This window comes from Strigops habroptila, chromosome 7 (assembly GCF_004027225.2).
Source record: "Strigops habroptila isolate Jane chromosome 7, bStrHab1.2.pri, whole genome shotgun sequence".
Lineage (NCBI taxonomy): Eukaryota > Metazoa > Chordata > Aves > Psittaciformes > Psittacidae > Strigops > Strigops habroptila.
The window spans coordinates 2321904-2337597 of NC_044283.2; the positions used below are offsets into that span (position 1 = coordinate 2321904).

At 43.7% G+C, this 15694-nt stretch overlaps 1 protein-coding gene across 1 annotated transcript in view; it reads right to left on the reverse strand.

Moving 5' to 3' along the window:
* Positions 1 to 15694, reverse strand: part of ATRN (attractin) — a 173195-nt gene that overhangs the window by 107966 nt on the left and 49535 nt on the right. Inside the window, 6 exon segments of the mRNA XM_030491484.1 lie at positions 750 to 933; positions 2489 to 2732; positions 4665 to 4755; positions 5995 to 6163; positions 7976 to 8181; positions 11045 to 11173. Of these exon segments, the coding sequence (XP_030347344.1) occupies positions 750 to 933; positions 2489 to 2732; positions 4665 to 4755; positions 5995 to 6163; positions 7976 to 8181; positions 11045 to 11173 (1023 nt within the window).

A 15694-nucleotide genomic window follows, 5' to 3' on the forward strand; every position in this document is an offset into this window, starting at 1 on the left:
GGTTATTACTCGATGTTCAACAGAGCAGGAAGGAAGGTTGTTTAGTCACTAGTTACTTTACTCATCAGTATCGACTCACAAACAGTTGTTGCAGAAGTACAGGCTATTTTAAAGTCTCAAAAAAGAGATCTAGTCCCTCTAATTTACATGTGTAAATGTTCAAAATATAGTTTCCATGCTCAAAACACAGTCTCCTTTTTGTCAGGAGCCTTTAAATACAACTTTCAGAAGAACTAAGAACTGAGGAAAATCCATTTCACTTCCATAGCTCAAAGTTGTGCAGTTTTGCTGTAGGTTTTCAATAAAACTCACCTTTGGGCAGAAACAAATCACTGAAGATTTTAGCTTAAGACATGAACATTTCAAGCAGTTACGGAGCCAGGAGAAAATGGGGTTGTAATAGAAATTCTTTTGCACGTTTAACTGTGGAATGAATTATCACTCACTTGACTGCAGTAACCACGCTCATCTGCACAGTCTGTACTGCTGACAAGAAAATCCCATCCAATAGTTTTTCTTTTCAGCTTTAATACAATAGATTAAAATGGATTTCTCGGCTCATTCACAGCCTTGATTATATGTGATTATATGATTCCCTATTCATAAAGGGACATAAAAATCCCAGATACAAGAGCACAGTATCTGTCTCGAATGCAGGTAACTGTGCTACTGACCCTTATCCAATAATCCATCCTCTTATCCATGACAAACACAAATGATGGGTGCATACAGGAAGGAGCACTACTTACCACATACGGGTATCAACTTCATATTTGTACAAGTCATCTGCTAGCCTGTATTTGTTGGCACTGAATGCTTTGTAACCTCCATGGATATAAATGGATCTTGTATGTGTGTCATAAACACTACTGTGACCATACCCTCCTTGCACCAAAGCTCCACTTGTCTGTAAAATGCTCCAGGTATTTGTGGCTGAGAAATGAAAAAGGTGATAGAACATGGTTAATTCATCTCCATTAATAAGAACTTATCAACAAATCTCATGGTGGAACAAACTGGGTTTTCCCTTGACTCAGATCTAGACACTGTCTCTATCGCTTCATACCCAGAAATATCCTCCTTCAAGGAGTTTGTTGTCAAGAAGTATTGTCAAGTATCTTTAATTAGAGCAGAAATATCTCTTCTACAGTCGTTTATTACATTCTTTTCAGACAAGCTAAGTAAAAATGCGAGATAAAAAGGCAAAAATAATATATTTCAATGACATGAAAATGGCTTGATTTGGAATAGTACCCAAGAGCACTTTTTATTTTATATCTATATATATATAAAAGCAGACAGCACTGAAGCCAAGTATGACTGTGAAGAACACTGCAGTTAAAAACTAATATGTGATTAATGGTCCTATATCTCACTCACTAAAATAACATTGGTTTGAAGCACTCTAGACATAATATAATGGCAACCGAAACAAAAATGTCAAATTATACATCAAATCTCTGGAGCAAGTGCAGAATGAAACCCTCACTCAGGCTTCCCAACTCCAGGGTAGATCGGGCACACAAAAGGCAAAGGAATTGAATAGTCTGCAAGGTCACATATGGGTAAACCAAATCACTGCCCCACACATCCTGGTTTTCTCCAGAGGAAGAAAACTCGCTCAAGTGGACACCAGTGAACCAGGCTCCAGTAGATCCTCTGGATCAGGATGACCAAACGACAGGGATAACAGGTCCAAAGGGCAGATAAGGCCATTATTTCTGGCAATAACCAATACATTCCCGTTGGGAATGTCCTCTGCTTAACTATGCTCTCTTGCACCAGTGGAGCAAGGGACATGCCTCCAGAGTGACATTTCAGAGCAGCCAAGTTAGACAGAAGCTCAGTTCGTCTGGAGAGCTTCCTACACTTATCTACTGGTGATACTAGAAAACTGCAGATCCTAAAATCAGAGTCTGGACGATTCCCAGAGATATAGGGATGATCAATGATATGGGACATTGATCATTGACAGAAATTCATTGCCTGTTCCCCTAAACATTCACTACTGAGGACATGGGTAACAGGTTCAGCACTTGAACACTGCCAGGGATGGGGCAGCCACAGCTTCTCTGGGCACCCTGTGCCAGCACTTCACCACCCCCATAGGGAAGAACTTCTGCCTAAGAGCTCATCTCAATCTCCCCTCTGGCAGGTTAAAGCCATTCCCCTTGTCCTATCAGTACATGCCCTCTCTAGGTAAAACAATCTAAAAGTCTAAATCCTTTAGACATAAACCACTGAGCAAGTCAGGACTAACTCTGGATCCAGCTGTACCTCTCTGAGAAGAAGTTTAGAACACAAGGGGGTCCTTTCTGAACCTCATAACTCAACAGGAGCTGAGCTGCATATTTACTTCCCATTGAATTTTGTTAAATCACTGTTGCATTTAATATCAAACTTTGTTAAATCACTGTTTTATATCAATAAACATCTTGCTCCTTCTCTCTTATAAGAGAGACTGAATCCGTGACAGGGCCCCACTCACTCAGGTTGTACTCCTGGACGTTGCTGATATACCCATAAAGAGGACAGTGCCCAAAGATGACAAGCATGACCGCGCTGTCGCCTGGCCCGGTGACAATGTGAGCTGAGTGGCCAACAACCGCGTACTGCTCCTTGGCTTGCGGAGTCACTTGAGCCCAGGTCTGGGTGGGAATGTGGAACACCCACAGCTGGCTGGTCACGTTCCCCGTCGCATCTATTTTTCCACCGTACATGTAGATATCATCCTGAAAGAAGGTAGATTTAAAATCAGGGCAGTGAGTTTGGCATTAAGGAAACAGCTAATACACAAGTAATTAAGTTGTTCTATTTTATCTTCTCTCGGTCTAAGTTTTTCTCCACCACTGCCCTGGGCAGCCTGTTCCAATGCCTGAGCACCCTTTGGGGAAGGAATTGTTCCTCAGCTCCATCTAAACCTCCCCTGGAGCAGCTTGAGGCCGTTTCCTCTTGTCCCATCCCTTGTTCCTTGGGAGCAGAGACCAGCCCCCTCCTGGCTCCATCCTCCTGTCAGGCAGTTGCAGAGAGCGAGAAGGTCCCCCCTGAGCCTTCTCTTCTCCAGACTAAGCCCCCCAGGTCCCTCAGCCATTCCTCATCACACTTGTGCTCCAGGCCCTGCACCAGCTCCGGTGCCCTTCTCTGGCCCCGCTCCAGCACCTCAATGTCTCTCCTGTAGTGAGGGGCCCAGAACTGACACAGGATTCGAGGTGCAGCCTCACCAGTGCCCAGCACAGGGGGACAATCACTGCCCTGGCCCTGCTGCCACACTATTGCTGATACAGACTATGTAGTGGAACCTGGAGAACAATTCAACTGATCAAAAGCAGGGAAGGTGTGCCTACCCTGGGGCGAGCTGACTTGCTCTTTGGATTTCACTACCTGTCCTGACTAGGTCTGTTTTCACTATAAATGGAGCTCAGAGGCTCCCAAAGGCACCCACAGTTAGGCACCTGAAGTTAGGTGATCTAATAAGCAAGCTGAATCCCTCCCACAGCTTCCAAATGCAAACAGCAGAAGATAGCTGGTAAGAAACGCAGTTATGATGGAAACGCCTGTGTCTGTACACTGGAAGCACTTTGTCTTCCAAGTCCAAGTTAGTGCCCTGACAAAAAATGAGGACTCATTGGAAAGAAAGGAGCCAGGATAGTTAGGCAGGGTTTTATTAATCATCTTGTAAGAGCTAAGTTTCAAGACTTTATTCCGTTTCCTTTGTGGAATTCTCCAGGCATCTCAGAATTCATCATGAACCCACCAAAGTGTCTAGTGGACCCTTGTTTCCCTATTGACAAGGTGGTAACCTTGGAAAGGGAAATTCTCTACTATAGCTGGTGCTTCTTGGCCAATTCCTGAGAACTACTGCCCACCACTGATGATAAACCACTCATCATACCCTGCTTTTGAATAGTTATTGGGAGATTGTGCATTGAGCCCTTGCAGCTAGGGAATTCCATCCTCACAGGTTGTTCAAGTGTTCTGTTTGTGAGCAGTGCTGTGTGGAGCTATTTCAAGTGTTTGTAATTATGCTCTACATAGGCTTGCAGTGTGATGAGCTAATTAACATTTCAAACCCAAAGGTCACTAAAGGATTAGCTCATTTCCTTCTCAAAGACCTTGCCATCCTGCTCTCACATGGCCTGCACACACAGCAAGGCATGCAGGTGAGAAATGAGGTAAGAAACAGTCAAATCCACTTGTTGTTTCAGATGCTGGAATAACAGATTCACGGGTCTAATGCAGAAGCAGAGCAGGCTCCAAAACTTCCTAATTCACCAGCTCTGCTTTGGTGCCTTGGACAAGAGCTCATGAACATATTTATGTAGTCTACCCAAACGGCAGATGGGGAACCAGATTAACTCCAGCAGACTCTAACCATGAGGCATGTCTTGTAAGCACAGGCAGTAAGAAGGAAATAATGGACTCACTGACCTCGGTCAGCCTTAAAATCTCTGAGAAAAGGGCAAAGAAGCAACACACAGCAAAAGCACTACAGAATTCCTCAGATACCAGCCTAGGGACTCCTGGAGTACAAGTATACATGGGGCTAACCATGGACAAGCCTTTGAATGTGAAATGCTTCTCCCAAAGCAAAACTGATCTGTGTAAAGGGGTGGGCAGAAGAAGGGAAAATCAGCTGGGAAGTGAGGTTGCAGCTCCCAACTTACCTCATGTAATGCCAGGGAATGACCGTATCTCATCTCTACTGAGTTCACGGTGTTGGCCAGTGGAAGCCACTCTTCAGAAATCAGATCATACCTGTATAATACAAATTGAATTCATCTTCTGAGAAGTATTCAAGTTGAGAAAATGACTGCTTGTGGGAATGCTAATGCATTGTCTATTAAGCTATGACTTAACTTACTTAACTTACACCACATGGTCCACCCAGAAGAGCAGAACAACTTTACACTAAGCTCAGATAAGTTCCAACTACTTGATTAAATAAAACCTGCCCCTGTTTAAAAAGCACTTTTTAATTATGCCTTTGTCATTCAAGTGTATTTTTCCTGTGAACTTGAAACAAGATAAACCCTCTGCCCTGAAAATGGCCTGTGGCTTTTGAGATAAAAGAATGAACTATGCTTGCCAGGCTGACAGCCTTGGAAGATAAAATCACCTCTGAGAGAGCATTCAATGAAGCCACAGGGTATATACTGAAACATCAGGCATGACTTTGAAAGAGTAAATTGTGGATGTAATCAGCAACTAAGAGTGCATTGTGGATGTAATTCTACAACTAAGGGTGCATTTTAGGTCCTCTTTAACTTCCCCTAAAGGAACTATAACCTTTGGATGTGAGTACAGGACACACAGCTCACACTTAGGACCACTGAAGTGAGGTATGCAGGTACCCTTGATAAAAAAATCCAGCTTCTGCCTAAATCTGCACAAATACCATCAAGCTCAAGAGGAAAGTGAAATATTGGGGCTTTTTCTATTTGGGTTGTTTGGTTTTAAATATAAAGAGGGATTTCCATGAGGTACACAAATATAATTTGCTGTCTTAGTTACTGTTAAATCTCCTAGTTGCATAAATGTCATCATCCTAAATGCCACTCCCTGTTTGCTATCCCATCCATTATGGATAAACATCCACAGTAATCAGTGTGTATTAATCAAGGAACCAAGGACAAGCCATACAGATATAAGGAAGGGCTAATAACACTGAGGCAAAACTACCCTCTTTGAATACAAGGCCAGACATAATTTAGGAGCCAGCCTAGAAATCCACAGTGAATAGTTAAATGCTGTCAGAAGAGGATGAATCAAAGATTCACTGAACATCAGGAACTTTATACCTTTTCTCTTCCAAAATTAGCACCCTTTAGCATCGTTTTCCCACACCTCAAACGTGAATCCAAGTTTTTATTAGGGCTGTTTTCCCCTGGAGATAAAGCGTAGGCTAAAGCACAGCATGTCAGATGGCATCTCCTAAAAATAATCCTCATATCTGAGTTCCTCTACTTAGACTTTATTATCTAGGTTTATACTCACGCTAAAACCTTCTGAGAGTCAGAATGATTGAAGACATAGCCTCCAACAATCCACATTTTATTGTCATGGATGACTGTTTTGTGAGATGCTCTTGGAAGTTTGGGAAGAGAATATTCCTCCCGGGTCCAAAACGACTGGTTTGCAGGAACAGGGATTGAACAGCCAGGACCTGGGAAAATAAGGTTTTCAAATTAAGTTAATTCCTGACCAAAGCCTATATTTAGTTAGAGGTCAATACCCTGCACCAGAGGTGACAAACAGGTAATATTGCTCAGTTCTCCCCTCCTGTGATTACAGGAGGGCATGGTGTAGATCTTTTCCCACTCCACACTAATTGGGTATCTTCAGCACTTTCCTACCTACCATGTTCCCACAAAAGCCCCAACACACCTTGCAAAAGCTTCAGAAGAGCTGCTCAGCAGCATGCTGTAAAAACCCAAAAGTCTATAACTATCTTCTCCTCTTTTCATTCCTCTCCTTCCCAGTCATGAATTGACCACTTCTTATTTTTAACTGTATTTCTGCTGCTCTTAAAAGCACCTTCCTCACTGCCAGGCTTCCCTTCACAGTTCCCTGTGAACTGCCCATGCTGTTAGTGAACAACCAGGCTCCAAAAAAGCACCAGGAGATACCACACTGCATAAAAGGAGGGCCATGGAGATGCTACGAGAGCTGGAGCAGCTCTGCTCTGGAGCCAGGCTGAGAGAGCTGGGCTGGGGCAGCCTGGAGAAGAGAAGGCTCCTCAAGGGGACACCTTAGAGCAGCTCCAGTGCCTAAAGGGGCTGCAGGAAACCTGGAGAGGGGCTTTGGACAAGAGCCTGGAGGGACAGGCCAAGGGGAATGGCTTTAACCTGCCAGAGGAGAGATTGAGATGAGCTCTGAGGCAGAAGCTCTTCCCTGTGAGGGTGCTGAGGCGCTGGGTTGCAACAGGGTGCCCAGAGAAGCTGTGGCTGCCCCATCCCTGGCAGTGTTCAAGGCCAGGTTGGACACAGGGGCTTGGAGCAACCTGCTCTAGTGGAAGGTGTCCCTGCCCATGGCAGGGGCTTGGAACTGGATGAGCTTTAAGCTCCCTTCCAACACAAACCATTCTATGATCTTCCCGCCACCCACTCTTTTATAAAGCTCCATCTGACTCATCGCATCCACATTTCTTTTCTATCCTAAAGGCTCTCACACTCACTATTCCCACCTCACTCATTGCTTCACACTTCTGGATGCCTCTGGCTGTTTCTTTACAGCCTTCCATGTTCTGTGAGATCCTCCAGCCTTTTAGTTTTCCAGGGCTGGCAGAGAGATGAGCTTTAAGGTTCCTTCCATCCCAAACCAGTCTGTGATTCTATGATAAGGAGATGTGGTCTTCCAGCTGAGCACAAGCCCTGAAGTACACTTGTGGCTGGTTTTACATCCGAGAGGCAGACGTGCTAACCTCAGTGCCGGGTGCATTCTCCTCATGATGCTCGTTTTGGTAACCTGGATTCTTTCCACAGTGCCTAACACACTGCCAGTTTCTGCAGCACAGCTCAGTGGTGGTAGGAGGTGCTGCCAGTGCTGAAGCTGACTGCATTTCACATAAGGCTAATTCATGCATATCAGTATATCTTTGCAAAAGGAATATATAGGTTTGGTCCAAACCGTCGCTAAGACACGGCTGACCAGCACAGCTGATATGAAAAGGCTTTTTGTGTGTTCAAACAGGTTAATATTGGTACCAGGCTCAAATCTGCTTTAGGTACACAGGAACAAGGTTTAAAGCTTTTATCTGATGTCCACACACAACAGGTTGGTACTTTTAAAAGTACCAACCTGTACTAGTCGCTTTTAAAAGCATTTGATACAAATCAAGTATGATCTTTCAGTATAAAAACTGAGATACTCTGCTTCTAGCAAAATGCTAATACATGTCCAGCAGAACACTCTCAAATACTCCCAATTAAACTGGAAAAACATAGAAAAGGCATCTAATATTGATCAGGAGACTCACCTTGCCAGCCCGAAGAGCACAAACATGCCTTTGTATCATTGAAGTTGCAATGTCCTCTCTCGGGTGCCCCACAGTCATCTGTGCAGTAGGGAATATCACAGGCTTCTCCCTTCCAGTATTTGGCACATTCACATTCCAGAGCATTGCTGCTGTTATTGAGCTTGCACTCCCCTCGGCCAGAGCAATTATTGGGACACATATTGAAACTGCAAACATCAGGGAAAGGAGGTTTGTCAGTAATGAAACAGATTCCCAAGCTGTACCTCTTATTAATGAATATAATATAGAAGTTAATACAGCTGTGTGTTAACATGCAAACCCATAAGAGCTGCTCATCTAAACCTGATGTCATGGACCTATAGAGATTTATTGCCCATCATCTATAAAGCTACTCAATGAGTTAAACTCACAACTCCTCTGAAACAAGTATCAATATTTCTAGCCATTTGTAATGCAAATGAATTGCCTTAAAACACCCAACAGTAAGCGAGGAGTTTAATCAGTGCATAAGGCTTTTGTGGTGTCTACACAATTTATACTTAAACTACACACAATTAGGTGCTATTCTGGAATCTGCTTAGCAAGGGAACACACTTGAGATGAATCCGAAGCCAAAGATGGGCCTGTTTTGAATCATTTCTAATTATATAGTGTCTGTAATGTAGCTGGGCAACACCAGACACATCCTTGGTGAAGATCCAAATTCAGAGATCCTATTCATTTCCAAATTCCAGTTTTTGACAGTGCATCAATCAGTATAACTCACAGATGGGGATTACTACCCAATATCCTCACTGTCATGCGACAAGTGAAGTCACTGGCTCCAACACCATAATTTCACTAGTGTTTGTTGAGTACCTATGTCCAGTAATAACTATAAAGACTGTTAAACTTCATGAAGTTCAACAAGGTCCTTCACATGGGTCGGAGCAATCCCAAGCACAAACACAGGCTGGGGAAGACTGGATGGAGCAGCCCTCAAGAGAAGGACTTCGAGGTGTTGGCCAACGAGAAGCTCCCCATGACCCGGCTTCAGTGAGCGCTTGAGCCCAGAACCCCCCCGTGTGCTGGGCTGCACCCCAGAGCGTGAGCAGCAGCTCAGGGAGGGGATCCTGCCCCTCTGCTGCGCTCCGGGGAGACCCCCCCTGCAGTCCTGATCCAGCTCTGGGGCAACAGCACAAGAGGGACGTGGAGCTGCTGGAGCGAGGCCAGAGGAGGCCCCGGAGCTGCTGCGAGGGCTGGAGCAGCTCTGCTCTGGAGCCAGGCTGAGAGAGCTGGGCTGGGGCAGCCTGGAGAAGAGAAGGCTCCTCAAGGGGACACCTTAGAGCAGCTCCAGTGCCTGAAGGGGCTCCAGGAAACCTGGAGAGGGGCTTTGGACAAGGGCCTGTAGGGACAGGCCAAGGGGAATGGCTTTAACCTGCCAGAGGGGAGATTGAGATGAGCTCTGAGGCAGAAGCTCTTCCCTGTGAGGGTGCTGAGGCGCTGGCACAGACTTTTCCCAGAGAAGCTGTGGCTGCCCCATCCCTGGCAGTGTTCAAGGCCAGGTTGGACACAGGGGCTTGAAGCAACCTGCTCTAGTGGAAGGTGTCCCTGCCCGTGGCAGGGGTTTGGAACTGGATGAGCTTTAAGCTCCCTTCCAACCCAAACCAGTCTGGGATTCTATGAAACTGAAAAGAAATAGATACTCCCATTTATCTACTCTCTGCAGAAATATTAGGAAACCTTAAGACCAGAACACATAGAACAAAAAAAATCAGAAAAAAAACAGTACTTGAAGATTGTTTGAAAGAATCAATAAGATGAAAAGTTAACGAAATAAAAGAATATCTTAAAGGAACTTATAACGGGCACGTTATTCCCTAAGAGACCGTCTCCCTTGTACCGTAACGGTGCAATACAGACAGCGGGCAGTAGATGGTGACATGGTTTATGGGATCAGTAGACTGTGACAATGCTACAGCTTCAGCGGCTATTCAAGCAACTTTGCGAGGCTCATTTCCTTCGGGAGCTGGAAGGGTGCTGGATGCCCCACATTTTTCAAAGGATAAGAATCCACTGTATATTTATGTGCTTACAAGGATGAAAGCACCAAGACTGGTATTCAAAACCCTCATTTTAAGGAGAGCATTCAATTTTTGCACAATGGCCATTGTGACCAAGGATTTTTTTTGTGAAAGAGGTGAGAACTTCTGCAAGTTACACCCAAATCCAAGTCTCCCACAGCAGCACAAGCATAATTTGTATATGTAGGAGCAGAAAATTCAAAGCAAATGATCCCCACCAGAAGCAGGAATCTCCATCTCCACCAGTATGTTCACACTGAGATCATTTAATTCAAAACGAAACCTTCCCAAAAGCAGACAATAAATTAGGGAATACCCTAGAATCATTTATAAAAGCTTATCAATGAGGATTAAATATATGTTAGGAACCCATGTCTCCTTTGAAGGCGTGGGTTCCCTGCCCATGGCAGGGGCGTTGGAACTAGATGATCTTAAGGTGCTTTCCAACCCTAACTATTCTACGATGCTAAACAGAAGAACCCGCCTATAACATTTAATATATGAACCAAAGAACACGACAAAAGAGAAGCCACATTAAGTGATTCAATCCAAGGATTGAATAAGAAAGAGCATCCCAAAGAAAACCACTTGAGGATCTTCGACAGCAGGCACAGGCCAGTATTCCAAGTGAAACGTGTGTGCTTAGGCAAAGGTGTGTTTGTGCAGAAGTATGTATGCAGAATGCATAAGAACACCCACGTGCACAATATACATCAATTCTGGCTGACTGAATACGACCGAACACAGGTAATAACATAAAATAAATAACATGATGCCTTTCAGAGCAAACATTTGCCCACGCTTACAATCGACAACTGAAGGTAATGTTGAGCACATTACAGTTATTAGCTGCTGCAAGGCTATAATAAAGATACAAATCTAAGTCTAAATATCTGCTCATAATGACATGCTTCAACGGCAATTGCTTATTTCAGGATAGAACCGAGAAAAGAGGAAACATCCTTTTACTCAACCCGCAGCATCACTTTGAAGCGGGACTACTTACTTATACGTGATGTTAAACCCCGTTAAATTATAAGCAGCATCACTGAAGAAATGCAGAAGAGCATATCCAGAAGTAGCTACAACTTCTGGTACCGTTTCATTGCTGTCTTTCTCAGGAACAATAAGACCACTGGAAAAGAAGAAAAATAACACAATGTTAGAAGAGAAATAAAAGGGAGCGAAGCAACAATAGTAAATGCACCAGTATTAATAAAACAGTTTAAACTGAAGGTATTTATGTGCATCTGTTTGAAGTAAAATGAATCTGAGTAATCATAATTTTCATAGAGCAGTGTTATCAGACTGTTTTTCTTTAACAGAACTCCTTAAATACTCCAAAGAAAATGTCTGGACATTGTGACCATGGATAGTCAACCACCTCTCAGAAAAACCCCAGTCCCAAAGATGTAAGAACCCTCAAGACCATCTCAAGAAGAGAAAACCACATTCTTTAGGGACCTGTTTATTAAGCCCTCTTGATTGGCTTAATTATCTGCACTACAACAGCCACGTCACTGACCAAGGAATGCAGACAAATCAGGACAGAGAGGCTATCAAGTGCACAACTCTGGTCTAGAAGAAGGAATGGCTGCAGAAAGAAATGCAAACAGAAAACCCTGAAGTAATCGATACGGCTCTTATGAAACATAAATGTGGATTAAAAGTATTTCATCCCTGGAAATATACTCAAGACGAGGCTGGACAGGGCTTGGAGCAACCTAATCTAGTGGAAGGTGTCTCTGCCTGTGGCAGGGAGTTGGAACTGGAGGAGCTTTAAGCTCCCTTCCAACACAAACCATGCTGTGATTCTATCATCTTTGCACCACCCGCTCTTTTACAAAGCTCCATCTGACTCATCGCATGCACATTTCTTTTCTATCCTAAAGGCTCTCACACTCGCTATTCCCACCTCACTCATTGCTTCACACTTCTGGATGCCTCTGGCTGTTTCTTTACACCCTTTCAGGTTCTGCGAGCTGCTCCAGCCTTTTAGTTCTCCAGGGCTGGCAGAGAGAAGCAAGGATGTTGGACAAGACTGTTCACAATATTCGACACTGGACACAGTACAGATTGATATAATGGATTGCCAAAAGAATTGGAGCAAGTTTACAAGGAGACTAAATGTCTCCTGAAAAGAGTAACTATTACCTGTTTACCTATTGTACAGAATAGTTTGTATATGAAATGGAATGTTTATTCCTCTTAACAGAAGCCTGACAACAACAAAAGAAAGAAGTCGATTCCTCCCTCATACAAAAGACATAAGAGCAGGCATAAATTTGAAGTCTATTGAATTTATACTCTTAAAAGCCCTCATCTAAGCAAAGCACGTTGTCTACCACCAACTAGTCATATCAGCTCTTATTTCCTCATACAGAATCATCTTTCCCCAGTCTCAGCCCTACTTTCAGAGGCAAAGTTGAAGCTTTTTGACAAACAGGGGAGACTTCAAATCCCAGGGAGGAGCATTTCATGCAGGGAACCAAAGGCAGCTCCAGAAAGGCTTGGGAAAGCTGCCAAGCCTGGTTTTGTGCTCTGCAACTTCTGAATATCCGGGGACACCACTGACTGAAAACCAACAATGTAAAGAATTCTCCCCCCTTGAAAAGAACTTACTTTTCCTCTTCTCACAGCTATTCAGAACCAAAAGGAAATGCAGTTGAAGACAGTTCCCTAGGACAGGATAAATGAGTTTCCATCCCCAAAGAAAACACTCACAGCTCTCCACAGCAGCCCATTCACATCGCCTGTAAAGCACTTTTTTGTGACCTGAATTTTGCTGTTCAAATGCAACAGGAGACAGTGGTGCACTCGAAGAATAACACTCGAAGATTCTTTCCAAAAGCTTTTGCTATAGAAGTTAGAATCATAGAATGGATCACAGAATCATAGAATAGAATCATAGAATCCCAGGGGGATTGTGTTGAAGGGACCTTAAAGCTCGTCCAGTTCCAACCCCTGCCACGGGCAGCGACACCTTCCACTAGAGCAGGTTGCTCCAAGCCCCTGTGTCCAACCTGGCCTTGAACACTGCCAGGGATGGGGCAGCCACAGCTTCTCCGGGCACCCTGTGCCAGCGCCTCAGCACCCTCACAGGGAAGAGCTTCTTCCTTATATCCAGCCTAAATCTCCCCTGTTCAAGTTCGAATCCAGTACCTCATGTCCTATCACTACAGTCCCTGATGAAAGGTTGAAGTTGGGGGTGTTTGCACCAAGACTAACAGATGAAGGTGTTACCTACAGCTGGGTAAGGCCGCAAACAGCCCTTTCTGCACAATAAGTCTTGCTGTGGACAAAAAGAAATTTTACCAACATGCCATAAAAACAGAGTAACCTGATCCCATGTTTTGGCCAAACAACTCCAGCACATTTGCTGACATGCAGCTCAATAAGTATTTCCTTGTGAGAAAGCCAGCTGTTTATTTCCTCTTGCAGATCTCAAGGATATGGGGTTAAAAGGTAAAATTCACTGCCTTTTGCTCCATGTGTAAGAGCCTGTTTCATAGACTTGTGATCTGAAGATCATCTCTCCCAAAAGACTACCTCCTGCAACACTAAAGAACAAAAGGTCTAATAAACTTCTCTTTGCTACTTGGTTCATAGTTTCCCTTTGTAATGCAAACTGTAGATGTCTCTGCCACAGGAAAACAGACATCTGAACATAATTGAGGGTAAGGCAAAGTGCAGCTCAGGGACAGGAGAAAATTCCTTTGTTTTGGTTTATTCTTCTCCAGTCTTACTCTTGCAGCACTTATCACTGATATTACAGGGCAATCTAGGAAGGCCCTGGAGAGGGGAAAATATCAGCAGCAAAGAATTAAAGTCCAGAGTGAATAGAGATAGTGAGAGAAGACAAAAATTCCCCCCCTGCCAATAATCTTTCTTAATAAAGTGAATAGTACTGCACAACTGTTTGTTTTCTCTTACAGATCTTGATTTGGGATCTGTTTCAGAAGGCAGCAGGTACCTCCATAGCAGATGCCTCACTGCATCTCCCACTTGCTCCTTTCTTTCCATCTTCTCCTGATGACACATACGTAAATATGCTAAAGCGGATGTTATCCCACCTCCACCAGTTCAAAACAGCCGGATGAAACTTAATAGACTGTAATATGTTTCAGAGAAAGCCAGGAGGGAACACAACACAACAATCAGGCCCTTGAACGGTTGAACCTTGAAAACCATGAATAAATCAGTGTGTGCACAGCAGCATTCTGAATAAACCAGCACAAGCAGAATTTACGTGATCTGCCATGAAGAAAAGCCCAGGCAGAATCAGAATGATAAAGGATTATGCAAAACTTCCTTTAAACTACAATCCAGAATGTCTCAGAGCCTCGACTGGCCAAGAGCAGCCTATTTCACAATGTCCCGCTTCTGTTTCTTTTCATGAGGTTTCCAAACATTTCACAATCATCACTACTCCAAAGCAAATAAATACTCCTACTCAGCTAAGCTGTCTAATGACGCTATTTCTTACACACTGAAAGGCAAACCTCTGGTTTGCCCTGAAACAACTTCTATTTTCTGCACGCTGGATTTGCACAGTCAGTGGCACAGTGAAAAACAGTATCCAGGAGAATCAACTTCTCCATCACAATGCACACACCACTTCCCTTGCTCTCTCCCCTACACTATAGAAAAATGGGAATTATTTAAAGCAAAGAGCATCTCCTCTATTACTTTTCCTTGATTCGCTATGCAAGCATCATGGTGATGGTGTATTCATCATTTTCTCCTGAGACACAACCTGCCAGAGTGGCAGAGATCAAAAGCATAAGAAGCGCTGCTGAGAAGAAAACAGCCACAAAGGAAAGGATGAAAATACACTGTACAGATCATGGAGAAGTGAAAGGATAAAGGTGATACTGAAAAATCAGTAGTACATTGGCTTCTCAATCTACTGAAATGCAATGCAAAATAATTCTCTTCCCCTAATTTTTCAATACTTTGATCCATCTGGACACAAACCTAAGCAAAATGACACCATTTCTCCCTTATTAAAACAGACCCTGCATCTCACCTATACACACAACTATAAGAGTAAAAATATACAAGCCAAAAATAGAAATTACAAGAGACTACAAGTAAATCAATGCCAAAAAATTAAAAAGGGAGGGAGAAGATAAGGAGACCTAAAATTTATTTTCTTAAAGGAAAAGCTACAATACTCGTGCAGCAAAATGACTCCCAAACACAGACTTTAAGGAAACAAAGTTATCGCCTCTGTACCTGGCAAGATCACAGAGCACATCCTGCTGGCACATGTGCTAAGGCACATGGACAATAAGACGTGATTGATGACAGCCAACATGGCTTCACTAAGGACAAATCATGCCTAACACATTTGGTGGCCTTCTATAATGGGGTTACATTGGTGGATTAGGGAAGAGTGACTGACATAGAACCATAGAATGGTTTGGGTTGGAAAGGACCTTAAGATAATCTAGTTCCAACCCCCCTGCCATGGGCAGGGACACCTCACACTAAACCATGTCGCCCAAGGCTCTGTCCAACCTGGCCTTGAACACCTCCAGGGATGGAGCATTCACAACTTCCTTGGGCACCCTGTGCCAGCGCCTCAGCACCCTTACTGTAAAGAACTTCTTCCTTATATCTGATCTAAACTTCCCCTGTTTAAGTCTGAAGC